Below are 19,189 nucleotides of genomic sequence, written 5' to 3'. Positions count from 1 at the left end.
TCCCCAGCTAGCTTTGGAACTCATTAGCTAATTGTCCTGTTCTAATTATTGAGAGAAGCTTGAGTGAGAAAGCAGTGTTAGCATTCCTTGTTTTGTTTTCCTGGCACAGACCAATAAAGATCTGCACCTGGGCTTTTGATGGTATTTCCTTGCATCAGTAACCTTAAATGAAAAATTTTCCAGCAGTAGGACATTTTGACTTGAGACCATACACAGAGTCTTTTCTCAAGCACATCCCACTGATTTTCTTAGTGGAGTAAAGCAAAGAGCGGCTTCCTGCATTAGCAGTGCTATTAATAAAGGGTTGAAGTTGAATGAAAATGGTCAGATCTTGCATCATCTTTCCACGTAATTAGTCCTTGCATAAAAAAAAGTCTCCCTTGACCTCAGCAGAGTGGTTCCTGCCAACCCAGGCAGTGCTTGGCGCTAATAACTAAGGCTAGGTGATAGCAGAATGACATGGCGGGGGCTGATGTAGCTTGTGCAAAGAACCCATTAGCCAGTGCTTATGGCTTTTCCAGAAATGTTACTCTTTGGGCTGACCTCTTCTTGCCTTTTATCATCCCAAAGGAGAACAATTCTGGAAAGAATCTTATTTTTCTTAGAACAGTGTTAGTCACTCTGGCTTTCCAGCTCTGGGGGACTATGCAGAGAGATGCTGGCTTTGCCTTGTTTGCAAGCATGGGGGTGCTCCAGCTCAGGATGTCAGAAATCAGCAGGCTGCAGGTGGGTGCAGTGCATCTGATCAGAGAGCTGTCAGGGACTTGCTCAGCCCTCCAGCCCTCACCTGTCAAAACTCCTGAGGGCTGTGGGTTTAGTATCTGAAAGGTACATTTGCACCCATACCAACATCAAACGTGCCAGCTGTTGGAGGAGCAGGCACAGCCACACCACCACACCCAAAACGCTTAGTCATCGACGCTCTGGCTAGACTTATGCAATAACTAGTAGTATTAGCTCTCAGTGCTAAGGTGATAATGGGCTGATCTCTGTGTACTTCCACCATTTCTCTGTAACTGATGGCCCGTTCTTTGTGTTGGGTCTGTAGAGCGTCGGGTACAGTCCAACTAACTAATCCTGAACATAGTGTTGCTCCTTCAAAACACAAACCAGCAGCTGGTCAAAAATTCAGGTTCATTACTGCATTCCTGGGAAAATTCTGCATCAGGTTTCTGTTTTGTGGATTGGGGAGGGGGGCAGGCAGGGAGACAAAAGGAGGAGGAAAAAAAGGTCTGACTACCCCATATTCCACTGAGCTGTAAATAAGAACTGGGGAGAGGAAAACAGGAGCCACACCATGAAACTACTGCTGGTCTCCAGGTCACTGAACCAGGGGCACCAGGTGACTGGTGGGGTCAGGCAGCATCTGTAAGTACTGCAGAATCTGGCAGGAGTCAGAGACGGGTGATGAGTTTTGGTTAGGACTCTGTGAGGATGATCCTGTTTAGGGTGTGGGGATTTGGGAAAATTCTCATAGCATACATAGCTAGTCTGTAAAAGGGAAGGCAGCAAATGCGAAAAACATAGAAAGAAACACTTTCCACAGTGTGGGAGGAAGAGCTGTGCAGGGATCCGCTCTTTTGCCTCAGGCCACCTTGGACAAATATAGCCTGTTTGAAAGAGGGGTGGATAACATGAATCACAAGATCCAATGTAATAAGAGAGACATGGAAAACTTGATGCAGCAGAACAGTAGAACAGGAAGACCGATCCAGTGAGACATTTACTGTATTTCTGAGATGGTATGTCAGAATAAACATTCTCCATGTGGCTCATTGTACAATGTGATGTGGTTTTAAAAAGATAAGAAATATTCCAACAGGTGTGGGAATGAACATAGGTTGCAGTGCCCTGGTCTTCTGCAGGGATACAGCCCTCTGCACGACAACTCCAGATCCTTTGCAGAGTCTGAGCTATAAATGTCTTGGCTTCTGTTATGATTTAAGGGATACTGTCAGGGGAAAGCCATCTTTTTCCACATGACATTGCCTAGCATGTAAACTGAAAGCCCCAGCAAGAGTTCCTGCTTTCAGTTGTCATATGGGGTGGGGGGGGGCGGTTCAAGCTTTGCAGAATGTGCTTTGAGAAAGAAAATGAGCACAGTGAGAGGGAATTGGGATCTTAAATCAACAGCACAAGAATGCACCATTCCCCCTCCTAGCAGGAGCCAGAACAACCCTGGGGAGGAGCCTGTCCCGGAGACAAACACAGCAGATGCCTCCAGGGCTGCACCAATACAGTGGAAACATTGGGGAAATTGTACTTGTCCAGCTTTTCTTTCAGCAGCTGCCTGCTGGGAGGGAGCATGGCTGAGCTGCTCCACAGGCTTCTGCATCCTGTCAGGTGCAGGAGACTGGCTGAACCAAACGAGCTTCTGTGGTCACTGCACTGTGAGAATGGTGAAAGATCAGTCTCTTTGCCATAAATGAATGAATGCAAATTGTCTTGGGTCTTCCCTGCCAATATGTCTTTTGCAGTGTGGAAGGAGGAAATACTGTCGCAGTAGCTACAGTTCAGACCAGCAAAAAGGACTTTTGGTAGGACAACTTGAAGCAACACACCTTTTTTGCTGGACACATTTTTGTCAGCATAAAAACACAACAAACCCATGCTCTCCCATCTCTTCTGCCGCCCTTAAAAGCAACGTGACCATCACAGAAGTTGCTGCTGTAGAGCTGACTGTGGTGCTGTAAAAAGAGTTCCTGCCGCTTTCTGAGCACTGCTGTTTTCTCTGTTGGGCTCAATTCAGCCTCACACACGGGGCGGGGAGGGGGGCCTAACCCCACAGCTATGGTCCTCACATGCCACACGCAAGGTCCAATTTCACTGATACTAAATCCACCTCCTCCCAGTCCTGTCTCCCTGCTTCCACCAAAAGCCTCTTCATGCAGTTTTTCCTGCATTTTTCTGACTGGTGAGTCAGTATCTTCTTGGCATCCACCAGGCTCCTCACCTCAGTGCCCTCCAGAGTCAGGCCTGGGCTTGGAAGAGGAGCTGCTGTTTCATATGCTTGTCCTCGGCCCTGCCAGAGAGGCAGGAACCATTTTGAACATCTGCCAAAACCGCACACTCCCCAAGACGTAACGTGTACACCTAGACTAGTAAATTCAATTTGCCTGGGACCACTCTGGGCTGAGGGCCCCACCTCTCCTCACAGCCACTGCTGAGAGCAGAACTGGGAAGAAAAGATCTTGACAGACACCATTTGCACGAGAGAGAAAGTCCCAGCAGGCCAATGGGAAGGGTGTACGCTGAAACCCGGAGAGGAGAGGCACCTCTGGCTCTCTGCTCTGATCATATCGTTCCCCCTCATTCTTCATTTTCTCCCACACGCTGCATCAACCTCACGCACCTCTTCCTCCGACTCCTGTGCCTGGAGTCCAGGCCACTTCTCTTGGCCTGTTCCCATGTGCCAAATCCTGATCCTTCATGCAGCGCTCGGAAGGGATGTCCTGTTCCCATTTCCTTCCTGGAATGGTCACCTGTATCCACTTGTTACTCAGGGCCAGAGCCCTCCCAGGCCAGCCTGTCTCAGCACACCATCCCCAACAGACCTGAGAGCTGTCACTACCCCTGCAAATACCATCACAGATGGCCACTAGTTCATGGCTGGTTGGACCTGTTGCACAGCCCAGCCACCTGAGATTTATCACATCAAGTTCCCCCAACGGGGAGCTTTCATAGCAACCTGCACTCTTTGCCCATCCTGGAGCTCCTCGGTCAGTGCTGGGAATGGAGATGCTCATCCTCTTCCTTGGGGTAGTGGCTAGAAGCGTGCAGTGCTACCTGCAATGCAAATTGCAGTGAGCTAATTGCAGCTGCGCAGCAAGGACCTGATGCTGTTGCTCTTGGTGACAACGTTAGTGCTGAACGTGAACACCACCAGTGCTCTGAATACAGATGCAGCAAGGAGCAAGCCTGAAATAATTAACCGGTGCTCTTATGTAGCCCCTAAACCGAGAGAGCACTTAACCACCTCCTAAATACCCCTCTCTCTCACCATTTTACATCGCTAGCGTTTGGAAAGCAGCAGCTCCCACCAGCGTTACGGAGACTGAAAAGCTGCATTCACTCTCCTCCTGAAGCTGCTGCAGGATTGATCCTAAGAACAAATCTCCCTTTTATTTATGAGCCAGTCATAGCCAGCCCTTCCCTGTAAAGACCCTTGCAAACACCATGTTGGTTCTTTAGCTATTGAAGCCTTTCTCCACCTGCCTACGTAATTTTTCCACCTCCAGCCAATTGCAAACCATTTTTCACTGCTCTGCAGGCCCCAAATTTGTTGTCTCCAGCAGAACCAGCTTCCATTGACCAACCCATTCCTAGCCCTGGTGCCATGAAATCTTCAAAGAGGAGTGAGGTGTAACTGAGATGGTCCAAAGGGAGCTTTGGATGAGGGCCCCTTCATTTCCCAAGACTGCTAACAAATGGCAGCATCCCAAACAATGTCAATGATTTCCTTGAGCAAAAATGCCCTCAGACAAGCCAGGTTTTGCCAGCAGTCAGCATCCGCCTCCTGAGCTCTCTTGCCTGGCAAAGGATTTGGTTACAGGAATGAGATGGAGAAGGGAGGAGGACACGCCTGCCGTCACGCTGCAGGAAACTCAGGGCAGCCGTTGGGCTGGTGAGAGGAGGAGAAATACCTTTTGCTTCCTCTCAAGCTCACATGCCGTTCCCACCGCACATCTGACCCTACCTCGATCCCTGCAGCCCCAGCCTCCCTCTGACAAGACCTGCCACACGTCCCCGTGTCAGTGGCCCACGTCCAGACCTCACAGATGCTCACCACATGGAGGTGGCGTAAAGCACAGTGCGTTCAAAGAACAAGCTAAGATGAAGAGTCTTGTTCTAACGCTTGGATTCAACCAGTTTTTAAAAGTTTGCTTAGGGAAAAAACCCCAACCAAAACCCAACCCCAACCCCTCCATCTCTCTATTTAGCAATCCGTTACATACCCAGACCCCAGGGCCCTGCCACCATATGCAGGGCCTGTGGCTCCTCTGCTTGGAAGGGGCTGCGCTCAGCCAGGCAGCTCAGCCAGGCAGCACTACCTGGGGACGAGGTTTTGTTTGCCCATGGCCACATCTTCTCACTCTGTGGCAAGTGAGAGGGATCTGCAGGATTCAGGCAGGCTGCCCTGCTGTGTCTCTCCTAACAGAGCACCCTGGTCACAAATGCTCTGCTGCAGCCACTGGCAAGCTTCCATGAGGGAAGAGGTTGGTTGTTCTCCACCTACCTTGTCCTGGAGGACCCAGCCTTGTCCCTGGAGAGTGGGAGCACAGTGATGCAGAGAGCAGGGTAGTGCCACTGACCGCATGGGAGACCAACCCAGCTGAATGCAGGCTCTCAGTGGGCAGTAGGATAAACCAAGAAGAAAACATCTGTGCCAGGACGTCAGGAGTTATCTGGGTGTGCAACGAGATCCAGGACTGCATTCCTGCATTGACCAAAGGCAGGTGTCTGCTGTTAAAGTCCAACTCTCCCTTACAGCCCTGACCACTGTTACCTGCACTGTCTCCTGTGATGAACACCGGCAGGAGTTTGTTTCGGGGGCCGGTCTCTGCTCCAAAGCTGCAGCGGTTGTACGACAATCACATCAAGACACGAGCCTGAGTTTGGTTTCCTGCTGTACCCTGCGTGATGTGGCTACCTACACACCTTCCTTTCCAGCCAGAGCTCAGCTTCAGCAGCAGGTCAGGTCTGACCCTGCAGCCTTTGGGCACAACTGGTTCAGCAAAGACAGCAAAGGTGGAGCAGCCCTGTCCTCGCCAGGAATGCCACCCCCCAAGGCTAGTGAGGGAAGACAGGACAACAACCCAGCCAAGTCCTTCCCGGAGCCAAGGGAGGGAAGTGAAGTTCAAGACTGGCTAAGGAGGTTGTGCACCATCTGCCAGGCTCGCCATCTCCAACCAACTGGACTTGGCACTTCAGACACAAACCGTGACGCTCCCACTCTCCCCTCCGCGTTTTGCAGCTTGCTTCTCTCCTCCTTTGTGACTCTTGTGCTTCTCCCACAAGAAAGAGAAAGCCTTACCTTACCACCAGCAGCCTGAAAGCTGCCACCTTCCAGGTAACAAACAGTGCCAGTAGCCTTGATGCAGACTTTTAATTCCAACACGGATGGTTGGAAGTTCGGTCGATAAAGATAGAGCATGTCAGAGGAGCAGACTTCTGTACTGCATTCAGCTTGGTACTGCTTTGTGTTTGCATTAGCCTTTTAAATCATTCAAAGGCGCCGGTGAGTGACAATGAAGTGGATTTGAACCTAGTTTACAGAGAGGTCTTGAAAAGTATTTTCACATGGGGAATGGTGACAGAACAGCTGTTCCCTGGCAGATTGTGTGGGGATTGGCTCTTGATGCTAAGGTGTTTCATTATTTCTTTTTAAATGGTGGTTGGGATGAAACTGTGAAAGTCTCACTGATGATGTTTGCAGGGATTATAATGGGAGGGGGGGATGGATAAACTGTGCAGCCTCTGCACAGAGGGGCAAATGCAATCCTCAGGTAAGGAGACAAAGAGGCACCAGCTGCAAGATGCTTTCCAGTGCCTGTACTCGACACTGGGGAGACTGTTGCAGGAAATATCTGGCTGGTTTTGGGTTCAAAACAATTGTAGAGGAGATACAATCGGGAAGCTTAGAAAGATGTGAAGGAGCTGAAGATCCCCTTACTGTCAGCTTAGCAAGAAGTTACGAGGTGACTGGGTCCCGGTCAAGGGGCTCTGACATTCAGAAGAGAGACCTGAGGCTGGAGCAGAGGGTTCCCGTGCAAAGGCAGCACAGAAACAGCCCGCAGCTTGCATTCGCAGTGAGAGAAGTTCAGAAGAGACAGAAGGCCCCAGTGCATGTGCATCCAGAAAAGTGCCCAAGGATAATTAACCACCACCCCAAATTACTGAGGATCGTGATGAACTCCCCATCAGTGGAGAGTTTAAATCAATAAACTCACCTAGTGAGGTGCTGTAGTCCAGACAGCGATGCCTTTGCAGACATAACTGGCCACCCTTAATGCCGGGGGCTGCCGGGCTGGCTGAGCAGAGCAGACCTGGCCTGGGCACACGAGTTAGATGGAGCCTGAGCCCCGGTGACCTTGTGGGACCAACCTTAAGTGAAAGGCCAGCAGCTGGTCACCTGTGTTGCTTCTGGGGCAGCCAGGCTGTAGGCAGCTGCCTGACCCTGTTGCCCTGGTATCCCAGCACCTGCCAGAGTGGCAGAGGCCAAACAAAGCAAGACCCTTGCCCTCGTCAGTGAGCCAGGGCGGGCTGGCATCTGATTTGGGGTCGGAGAGAGCCTGACACAACACTTACAGCATAGATCCATCACAGGCATCAGCTGTCCTGTCGCCGCTGGCTGCCCAGTCCAGGGATCAGGAGATGCCTTCTCCGTGGGAAGTGCCAGGCTTCATCTGCTCAGTCCTGTAACACCTCAACCAGTTTGGTACCGACAGCCTCTGCTCCAGCCCTGGCTGAACTGGGGCGCGGGCAGCCGGTCTGATCAAGTTCTCTCCCCCAGCAGCCATCTCGAGGTGACTGTCCCCGGTGCCCCAGCAGCATGCGCCAGTCCTGGGCACAGCCAGGACACCCCTTCCTGCCCCGCTCCCCCCTCTCCTGGAGTGGCTCTGGAGGGGAGGCTCCAGGCCGGAGCCCAGCAGAGGCTTCATCCAGATGACCGCAGCTCATGGCACACAAACAAACCAAGAGGAGCCTCTTTGCAATATAAATTTGTTTTTATTGAAGCAGCAGTCACATGACCTCGCATCTAGCCTTTAGGATAGCGACAGAATGGATTCGGCCAGGTCAGCCAGCCCAAAAAAGGATTTTTTTTTTTTTTTCTTTTTTCTTTTGCGATAATAGACATGTCATGTTTAATACATACATTATCCAGTACCGGAAACCCAACTCAGAGATAGCTACGTGCTGATTTGCTGGAGGAACGGTCCACTGGACGTGGTCTCGACAAACTTTACAGATCACCACCAAATAACATTACTAATGGGATCAAATGATAAAAAAACAAAACCCAAACAACCATGAGCACAGGATTCAAAGCCAGCAGTTTACACAGGTTCTTAAGTTCGTATCTATAGGTGGACAGTAAAGGAAGATCGGTTGGTTTTAATTTGAAATATTTATGTCCCAGGGTTCCTCTCTCCATCAAATCAATCGGTATCATAGACAAGCTGGCATCTCTTGAAAAATAGCATGGAATAACACAGCTCATTTAAGAAAACATGCTTATTTCTTGTGGTTTTTCTTTTAATTATCACAAAGATTCACGTCCACCTATTCTTGCGGAGTGGAAAGAAGTGTAGAGGGCGAGGAACAAGGGGTGGAGAAGGGAGAGAGGAGGAGAAGAAAAGAAAGGGGCAAGTTTTTGAAATAAAGACCACACACTTGGTATTTTTTAAATTTCATTTCCAGGCTAACCTACTTTTTATTTAATGCAAATTACAGTACCAGTTAACTATTTCCGAACCGAGTCACACAGAACAAAACATATTTACAAGGGGAATGGGGTGGGGGAAATAATAAAACATTAAGCATACTTTCCACAAAAAAAGTTTATATTTAAAATGAAAAAAAAAAAAATCAGTCACAGAGGCATTCAAGTAGTAATAATGTTATACAGGTTTTGCTTTTCCTTTAAATCAAGACAGATTTGCACAAGTGTATGCAATAGTTTGTATACAACCCACAGTCCTTAATATATATATATTTTTAGATTTCTCTTTTTTAAGATGGAAGTGGTCACGCTAATTGGTGTGTACAGGCCCAAGTGATCCATCAGCAACACATTAATGAACGCAAATTTTACAGGCAAGCAAATTATATATATATAAATATATTTTTTTATATATATATATTAAAAATAAATTGAGAAAGACCAACACAAGGAAGCTACTTTTCTCGAGCTAACCCCTTAGGTACTGTTTTCCTTTCCTGTCGTTTTGCTGTTATTGCAGTGTTGCAAAACGAAGCCAATTACAACCAGAACCGGCTGAGAGCCCCGTGGAAATCAGCTGCTGCCCCAGGGGTACCCGCTGCCAGTCTCCGAAAGGCAGAGCCTGGACCGAACACCCTACTGTGCTTTTCCTCATTGGCTTTTCCTTTTTCTCCGCGGTGGCTGAGGTTCCTAGTACAGGAGCACGAGTCTGACAGGCTGCTTGATTTCTACTTTTCCGGGTACTGACAACCAGGGGAAATTTTAAGTTGCACATCGCAGGCACCTGCCGTTGTTTTTAGGTAAAGCTTGGCCTTGAAATAAGGGGACAAAGCAGTCGGGAATCTTCTACCAGCCAATTTTCTTTTGCAGGTAATTTCCACCCCCCACCCCCACCCCCCCGAGCAAAGTAGGTTAAGTTTAATATTAAAGAACACCAGTGTCTTGACCAGGTGTCCACTGGGGGAGACAGACTGCGATCGAGTCCGGCTCAGAGACCCACACCACAGCAGGGCTGACGTAAAGGACAGATCAAGACCAGACTGGGTTAAAAACAAGCCCGAAAGAGAGTAAAAGAAGAGAGGGACAGCTCTGAGCGGACTGTCGCCAACAGCTTGGCATCACTGACCTTCGTGTCACCAGAAAGTGCAGCCTCTGCTTCACTGGAATGGACACGAGATGCTTCGAAATAAAACAGCAACCTTTGGTTTGGTAAAGTTAAGTGTTTTCCCATTCAAGACAATCTTATGTGGAATACTAACAAGGTAGTAAAACACAAGCAAACTAGTTTTAGAAACAAGGCCTTCGTGCTGGGCACAAGAAATCAAGAGTCATGTTAAACTTATCTCAAAAAAACAAAGGTGACTTGGGAGGGGGGCATGGGGGAAAAATAGGGAGAAGAAAAGGAACAGAAAGCACCCCTGGCAGAAAAAACCACCGTGGTCTCTTGCAGCGATGCCCCCGTTCCTATCGCGGCCCACCCGCTCCGCGTGCAGCTCCCCTGCGGGGCGCAGGGGTGTCCCTCCCCGGGGCTCCTTTCTGCTCGCCCAGCCTGGCTGCTGCCCCCGGCCCAGCTGCGGGGAGGTGGGAAGGCCTCCTGGGACCTGCTGCTGCCCAGGCAGCTTCTGGGTGCAGGACTGGGGGGCGAGACAGGCAAAGTCTAAATGAACTGCTGGGGCAAGTGTCCGAACGAAATCGGTTGCCACCAGTGGAAGGAGGAAGAGAGGGCAAGGTGGGCAATTTGGGGGACATCCAGAATAAAGCCACGGCTCCAATGAAATGAATGATGGTGGAGAGAGTTTCCTTTTGTTCCGCCACTGGTCAGGGTATCACCGAAACCTTACAGCACTCCAAGAGTCAGAAAGCAGGGCGGGGAGCAAAGATGCAGGTTTGGGGTGGGAGACGTTAATAAAGGGCGGGGAGGGGTAAGGGGGGGGAAGAAAACAGAAATAAAATCCAAAAAATCATGGAAGCGAAGGCACTCCAAACTATATAGATACACTATACATCGCTAGAGTTATTGTTACAATAATACAGGCCGGTACCTACTGTACAGAGTTAAAACTATATGGCTTTAAAAAGCTCGTCTACATTTTGTCTGATTATTAAACAGAATCACTGCCCTGAACGGTAACTTTTTGCTCATTAATAACAGTTCCTGGGTCCACATATTTACATACAAAACAATAAAACTCAAAATTCAAAAACAACCAAAAATAATAATAATGTACAAGCTTGAATTTGGTGAGGAGCTTTGTTTTTTTGTTGTTGTGTTTTTTTTGTGTGTGTTTTTTTTTTATTATTATTTACAAAAAAGATTATTCAAAGACCTGGATCTAACTTGTATAAAAGAGAGTGTGATCCTGCCATGATCCTTGAAAAAAAGAAATAAAACCAGAGGGGTGCCCCCAACCCTCCCCCCAGCCTAACACACGCACACGACACACACAGACGCCGGCACAGTCACAAAACCAGAGAGAAAAGCTCTGACTTCCCCTCCGCCAGTCTTAAAACGAAGCGATAAAACGGAAAAGAAGAAAAGCCACATTTCCTGGCACAAGCAGCAATTTTTCGTCATTATTTTTATTACTTTTTGTTTTTTAAAGACTCGGTAATTTACTGCCTCCAAATAAGAGCGCCTGTGGCCAATGTGGCAGTGGTCTCACCTATCCAGCAGATCCATACCCCGCCCCTGCCCTACTTTTTGAGTCTCCTGCATCTATTTGGATCACTGGGTCAACCAAGCCCCCTGACTTACCTTTCGGGACACTGACTAGCCGAGCTCCCGCATCAAGATGCTCTTCAGCCCCTGCTATTAAGTTGCCGGTAAAGATTTGGAAAGCCACCTGTTTCTAAACGTGGGTGTGCTTTCCTTTGCAGCCAGCCAGAATTTAACAGCTAAAAGCCTTAAAACCTCTTTGTGTGTGCATGCGTGCGTGTGTGTGTGCGCGCCCAACAGCAAATCGCCGAGGGGTGTAACACGAGGGTTTTATCGGTTTCACGATTGGTGGTCACTCACCTCTTGAAACAGCTCCTGCCTCCCCAAAGGCCCCTGTGTGTCAGGCAGGAGGGAGAGGGCAGGGCTTTTATCAGTTCCAGGGCTGCTAAGAGACAGTTTCCAAAAAAATCCCGCGTCAACAGGATTAAAACGTATAAGAAGAAACGCACCGTGCTCATGAGCAGAGCCCCTCCAACCCCGTGGCGGCTAAGCCTGCCGAAGCCGCTACTGCTGGCTACCCCCCGGCCGCGCGAAGGTCCACGTGTTCCCGAAAAGCAACCGCTTGCCTTAGAAATCCGCAGGTCGAGGAACAGCTCAATAAGCACCAAAGGCGACTACAGTTTCTCTGAAGGAGGATAAGGCCGGAGAGGACACCAACCGCAAGCCTACAACAAGATCAGGTCTCCAAAAGTCTCGTTTCTACACCGCGGCTGCATCTGGCCGCTTACCCGACCCTTTCCCGAGGAATATTGCTTTGACTTCAGGAGAGAGACGTGGATGCTCACACCACGCGCCGTCGCAGGGAGGAAACCCAGACCCTGAACAGATGGACTAGAACAAGCATTCACCTCACGCTTCAGTCAGACTGTTTCAAGATTGCAGACAAAATTAAAAAGAGCAGTATTGTATCTATGTATACATGTATATATTTATATAATATATATACACACACACTCATATATAGCCAGCTTTCCTACAAGTCAGCAGGTACAAATTACTGTCGAGAGCACTCAGATGTGTATTTTATTAATATTCTACCAATGTAAAAACATAATGGTGACGTGGCAACACGCATCAATAAATAGAGATCAAAAAAAGCAAGAGGTTAAAAAAGATGAAATTAAATACAGATTCTAGCTGTGGATTTAAAATCAGAACTATTGTAGAATGTGGCATCCTGCAAGTTAAAACTGCAGTTAAAAAAAAAAATATTACAAAATAAACCAGTAGACTCTTACAGTTCACATTATAAACCCTGGTGTCCTTTTCCTGTACGCACCTTGGGAAAGGGAAGCCTGTTCAAATCAAGAGCCAAGGAGGGGGAAAGAGAGAGGGGAAAAAAAACCCAACAAGCTTTCACAGTGGCCACTTTCCAAAAAGTCTCTTAACATCCCTGGCTGGGCCCCCGCCCCCTCCAAGGATTTTGTTCGTCCGCTCTTCTCTGCTGAAGATGGGAGCTGACCGGCCGCCCCCGCTGGCCGTTTTGCCCTGCACCGGCCCGCAACATGGGGGGCAGGAGCTCCGGCTGGGCGAAGGAGCTGCTTCAGTAAAGCTAACCGCCTGTGTTTGTGCATGTGTGTGTATTATATTATATATAACCCACTTGGGTAAGACTTTTCCCATAGTGAAGCTGCAGGTTTCTTCATCGCTAGCACTGATTTTTAAAATGAAAGGCTTCCGCTAGCAGTTCAAGCCTTAGACACACGGCAAACCCTCCCCCCCACCCCAACCTATTTTCCTACCACAATGCCCGCTCCCCATACCGAGCCCGGGCAGTTCTTCGGACAACCTGGGATATGGATGCGCTGACAAGAAACGCTGAGCTCTGTTGAATGACCCCTGCTAAGCTCCCGACCAAATTCAAGCTGTGCACTACATCAAAGTCCAAAACTTCACTTAAAAAGAAAATAAAAAAAGAGGTTAAAAAAAACAACTTCAGCAGAGAATGAGGTTTGGGTTTTGTTTTCTTTTTTTCGTTTTGTTTTCTTTTGTTTTCCGTCTTTCTGTTGTAGGAGGGGACATGAGGCAAGAGTCCTGGTTCTGAAATACACAACAGCAAACTTCCAACATGAAGAGATTGTCGAGGGGAGAGACACTGGTGTGTTGTATTGCTCCGCTTTCCCTCCTCCCCCCACCTAGTCCCCTGCCCCGGACACCCTGCAGAGTGAGAATACAATGAAACTGGTTTGTATTTATAGATATTTTACAAGGTTAAATAAGAACAACAATAATAATAATAAAAAATTGAACACTAAAATGAACAGGTTGGTTGGTTTGTTGGTTTTTTTTTTTTTTTCCTCTTTTTAATTTTCTTTCCAAATGTGACCAGTGTTGCTGAGCAAGACTCAAAATTACTGGTGATTTTTCCTGTGCAGCTGGCTGCTTGGTACCGGTTCAGGTGGAGTTGGAGGCTGATGCTGTAGCTACACTATTGGTCTGAACTCGTTCTCCTGCGTTAACATCTGCAAACGACAGGTGAGAGGAAGGGAAGAGAGAAAAACAACCAGTATTACCTCTAAAATACAGACACATTTGGAACAATAGCTACGACATTCTTCTGCACAGGGAAACCCACAACTCCTACCGGGGTGCTGTTTGGTCAGGATGCTCTCCTGACTTCAGGGACTGCAGATGGAACAGTTCCATCTGGGGAGAGGGTGGGAAGATGGTCTTTAATCAGGACAACGGCAACCTCAAGGGCTGAGGGTTGCAGGCCGGCTCGCGAACACCCAGCTGGGCTCTCACAAATTTGGCAGGATGTCACATTGCTCGCGCAGCGGTAGGTCGCCCACGTTACATTCCAGTAACCCTGACTGCAAGACAAGGCACGCTAGCGGTGCCAAAGCTAACGCGCCAAACGTCCGTGCCCACTACAAGGTTGCATCCTGGTGCTGAAGTTTCATACTGTTAGGCCTTCTCGTAACAAAGGCGTCTGTTAATTGTGTGAATGAGCGCAGACAATGACTGCGAGGAGCCTGATTCCCTGGCAGAAACAGCTTGTGTGTTAATGTGTAATTCATGCATCCGTTGCCTGAGAAAACATCTTTCAAGTCTACTGCTTTATTCTCTGTTGCCAACCAAAGTTGGATCTGCCACCCTCTGAACTGCTGAAGCAGATTAACATCAAGGCCTGAAGCCTGTAATGAGGTTTACGCAAGCACACGACACTGTTAAGAGGATCGGGTCTCTGCAGTAAGTGGTCTCCAACACCTCCGCTTCTCTGGGAGGAACAGTGCTCTGTAGAGAGACAAGTCACAGGATCACAGGCATGTGTCAAAGCACATTCCAAGAAAATAAAGGGTTTGCAAAGAAATACCTAAAGGAAATTCACTTTAATTGTGTTTTCACAGGCCACACGCATCAGGTATTTTCTCTAAAAAAATTGTACTTAGTGTTAGAAGAGTTAGTAGGGAAAGAAAAATGCCCTGACTTCACCTGGAAGCCTCCTATGCAGCATCTAACTAGCACGGTCATAAGACAGAAAGCGGATGAATGGTTAAACACATGAAATACTCCACACAATATCATCTTTCTCCCATCCTGTATTTAAGTGAGGTTTTCTACAAGATACCCTTGTGCATTTCTCCCGCTTAATTTAAGTAAGGTTAACTGCAAAGCTATCAATACTGCAACAGCAGTAAAAAAAAAACCAAAAAAACAAACGACTTCTTATCTTGGTACGGAAGACAGCAATCTCGGCAAATGGTGCATTTGAAAGACATGGGGAAAAGGGCTTAGAAAAAGAAAGAAGAGATTTACTGACCTCAGACTGAAGGACAGTATGACTAGCCTGAATAACAGACACGACAAAACACAAATGGTGGGCGGTGGGGGTGCAGTAATGCTTCTCCAGCACAGAAGAGCTCGCGAGGCAATGCAGCCAGGCAATGCTCTACAGCCGCCTGTTAATGAAACGCCTCTCCTCTCCTGCCACGTTGACCTGCCCATCGTTGGAAGTGCAGCCGTGAGCAAAGGCAATGAATGAATGAAAGTCTAGAGAAGGGCAGCACTTGCTGAGTGACAAATTAAGTAACATACACAGACAACGACAACAAAAATAGGAAATCAACTGAACAGCAGCATCCAGGAATACAAGGGACAAGTGGGAAGAGAGGATGATACCTATTTGAAAAAGAAATGCTGTGAGGAGTGTGTGGGAAGAAAGAGAAATCCTCCTGTGGGCAAAGGATGCCAGACTACTGCTCTGGGAGTTTCCCATTCCCCTTCCTCTCACCTCAAAATAATTGCAACCCCTCCCTCATGAAGGGATGACCACCATGATTAAAAAAAAGCTCATGCGCCAAGTTAAAACACCAAGGCAGCATGATGACAGTACCAATGTAATTTGGAAAGCTAGCCTTGCACACCAAAGACTCCCTCCTACGTGGAGAATTACCTTGAAGGAGCAATTCCCAAGTCCCAGATGCATGCAGACCAGTGATGACCACGGAAATCAAAAGTGACCCAGCCAGAGAGCTAATAGTTTCTACACTTTAAAACTCTCATTGTGCCTGTTCTAGATTAATTTTCAGGTATGGATAAACTCCAGTTAATGCAACATCTGCCATGCCTGATGCAAGCAGTCCAGCTGGAGTCTGTACTGTTGGCAGAAGCTTTCTCTGTACATGTACAAAAAGTGCTTGTATTTCCTTTGCTGAAATGAAACATGCTTTTTGATCTCCTAGTCCTGAAGACAGCAGAGGAGGAAATAGTTATCATTACATTGCTACTGAGCAGAGATAAAGAAAAAAAGAGGAGAGGATGGAGCTACTTCGTGTAATATATGTAACACATGCTCCTTTTCTATCATCACCCTAATGGGGGAGTTCCTGAGAAAAATATATACCACATGTTAAAAAGGAAATACATCAGATGATGCAGCTCAACACCATTTACATGGGGCTTTTCACAATGGTATGTGTAAGTCCGCCCAGGCTGGGACAGAGTGCAGAGCCTGCTCAAGACTGTACTGGCTCCAAACCTGCAAGAAAATGCAGTATTTTGACATTCCAGCTTGTTCTTTGACTCCCGTATCGATAGGGCATTTGGGGAACAAAGAGGAAGTTGTTCCAGCACCTCCTTGCTGAAGCACCAGAAAAAGAGCACAACTGGAGTATTTGGGCATAAGAGAAGAACATCTAGGCCTTCAGCAATTGTTGCTAAACTATCTGCTTTGAGAAGCAGTGGCCTGTGCCACCACAAAGGCCCTGCTGCAGAGTGGAGCTGACATGCAGCTTTCTGGTACAGGGTAAATGTCTAGACAGCACACTACAGCTTGAGATCAGGGCAGCCTCTTCGCCCTAAACTACCCACCTGACACCTCTGCCTGCGTGGGCAAAGAAACCACATTAAGTGTCAGCCCCTTCCAAAACTTCTTCCAAACAAGAGGGCAAAAAAGTATCTCTCATCAATGTAAAGCACCTCCTCCAATGCAGCTTTTCCCTCTGAAGGATGCCTCAGCTTTCTTGGAGGGTATGTGACACTCCTTAGAAACCTCCCAGAAAGGCAAGATGGGGCTACAGTTCAGAGAAAGACAGAGATGTCAACTCAGTCTGGGAAAGCCCATTAGCACTAATGACAGCATTAGTTGGTTGGATTTGTAATGCTGATAGACAGTGCTGCTCATCTGCAAAGACACAGAAACAAAACTACCACCAGCCTGAGAGTCCTCACAGGACAGCAGAGGAGACAAGTGGAAGGAGGAGAAAACCCCAGTTTTCCTACTGTGCCTGCCTATGGATGCAGAAATCCATGGCTCAGAGCAAAACTGGCAAGTCTGAAATGTGCAAGTTTTACTCCTCTGTCTTCGACTCATCCCTGTGCTGAACTTGCAGAAGCCTGAGCAAATTGCTTGCCCTTCTTCTCCTGGTTAAGGAATTAAAATTTTCCAAAATTCCTTCAATAGGAGTGCCATAAATGCACTAAATCTTATTTTATGGAGCACTGTGGTCTTTTTCCACTGCCACACATTGGCAGGTAACATCAGCTCTAATCTGTTTTGCTGCTGAAAGTTCAGGCACACCATCACATTTGGGATTACACAGGATCAACACAGCAGGATGCCAGAGACGATGACCCCAGCATCCCTGCTGGCACAACTCTGCTGCAGATGGCAATTATGCTCTTCCCATCTTAATGCTGACTAACAGAGCGGTAACTACTGCTGCTGGCTGATCCAGGAAGAAAAACATGTAGTCACACAAGCGGGTATGCTTTTTGGCTTGGTGTGCGTGCTCCCTTCTCAGATGCTGTGGCTGCATGGCTATGAAACCATCCTCCTCCAGCTAGATCAAGTCAGCATCCACACGAATAAAGCTGCACTGGCATTTTTAATCAATGGCCAGCATAATTCACAGAAAGCTATCACACCACTTCAAGCAGAGGCCAATAACTCCCATCTTCCTTTTCCTCCAGTTTGCTTTAGACATGCTGCTAATGTCACAGAGAATTTCTCATAAACCTTTAAGTGAAGTTACTAACGCCGGTGCAGCAAGGCTTCATACACACACTGCAAAGTCAGGTTCCATCAGTACAGTAAGTCCAGCTTTATGCCTCAAGAGATGAGGAAATTTAAAACAAAGACTTTTTTTAACACTCAAAAATTACCTACAGTAATTCCCCTGCATTTAACGTCATGATCCCAGGATTACTGTTGCATTGGGCTGTTGAAATCACCACTGTGAATCTACCAGTTAACAAAAATTACTTGTTTTGGATAACTTTTAAAAATGCAGATGTGTGTCATATTGGCTAGCACAAAGACTAGTACTGCTGGCTTGATGAAACCCGCACTGTTAACATGGCATGTTGAAAAGCCAATCTTTCCATCTCTTATAACGACACCACTGCTAAGTCTCCTGGCAAACACTACTTTGCTAGACTTCAGACAAATAGATCTCATTTTTTTAATTATTCTCTAACTATGACCCTGCCTTGGTGCATGATAAAGAGCAGCGCTTTACACCTTATCAAAAAGCTGAGATTCTGACATGGCTGCATACCAGCATGACAGCTATGAAAATGAGGTAACTATCTGCAAGCAGGTAACAAAAGTCCAGCTGGATTATCTACAGTGATGAACTAGTAGACTGCATTTCCATGTATGTGCACTTATGCCTCAAACTTACAAAGTAGTCAACTATGCTGGACATAACAGCAGACACTTGAACCTCAGATGAGTTCTGCTTGCTAGTGGGAGACACGAGTTACATGCTAATAATGTGGATTACAATTACGTATAACTTGCTTTGCCCTTTGAATTGTCGAGAGATACATTTTGTAGCATCATCACCACTCAAAAAAGTAGTTTCTGGACTTGTACTACTTAGTCACATGAGCGAACATTTTGCAGAAAAGCCTCCTGCCTATCAGGATGCCCTGGGTTAGGTGGGAGAATTGCTCCCATGCTGCTTTAGCAGTTACGGAAGAACTAGAAATTTACTGCTCTGGGATGTGCAGGGGGTATAGGGAAAGAAGGGATCCCTTCTATGAAAATCTCTTGCTAAAAGTAGCATCAGCATGCAAGCCACAACAGATTAACAGAACCTCATGCAGGACCTAATCCTAAAAATCACAACTGTGATGAAATTCCCGCTGCCTGTTGTGAGAACCCCAGGTGAGTAAGAAACTACAAGCCAGCTGTGTTGCAGAAACCCAAAGCTGCGTGTTGCCCAATACTGAACTTAATTTCACAACTTCTTTCCAAGCTGCTATGACTTTTTTTTGGTTTTTGAACTATGAGTAAGAGGTCCTATGCTAAGTCAGTGCAGTGCTTGCAAACAGGAGGTTTTCTAAGGTGGGGTTGGTTTTGGTTTTTCTTTTGGTATACTTCACATTTACAACTCAGCCTAATGCATTTTTCCCCCACATGAACTCTTAGAACGTCCTGGGTGAAAACACACTTCTTAACCCCATTAATTCCTCATGACTCATCTATTGGCAAAGAGAACTCCTTAAAAGGTATGAAAGGGACAGTAAGTGAAACAGTATTTTTCAGAAAGGCTTAAAGTAATTTTCCATGTTTGTATTTT

General features: G+C 47.2%; 1 protein-coding gene across 2 annotated transcripts in view; it reads right to left on the bottom strand.

Moving 5' to 3' along the window:
• Positions 1 to 13,115: 13,115 nt before the first annotated feature.
• The window catches only part of GSK3B (glycogen synthase kinase 3 beta), a 153,439-nt gene continuing 147,365 nt past the window's right edge, over positions 13,116 to 19,189 (bottom strand). For both annotated transcript variants that reach the window (XM_082015588.1, XM_082015589.1), the window contains one exon: positions 13,116 to 13,621. In XM_082015588.1, coding sequence (XP_081871714.1) covers positions 13,554 to 13,621 — 68 coding nt within the window. In that variant the 3' untranslated portion in view covers positions 13,116 to 13,553. The remainder of the gene's footprint in view (positions 13,622 to 19,189) is intronic.

This window comes from Phaethon aethereus, assembly GCF_964289735.1.
Source record: "Phaethon aethereus genome assembly, chromosome: 1".
In the NCBI taxonomy this organism is placed as follows: domain Eukaryota; kingdom Metazoa; phylum Chordata; class Aves; order Phaethontiformes; family Phaethontidae; genus Phaethon; species Phaethon aethereus.
The sequence above is the reverse complement of the archived record's forward strand: the minus strand, read 5'-3'. Positions and strand labels throughout refer to the sequence as shown.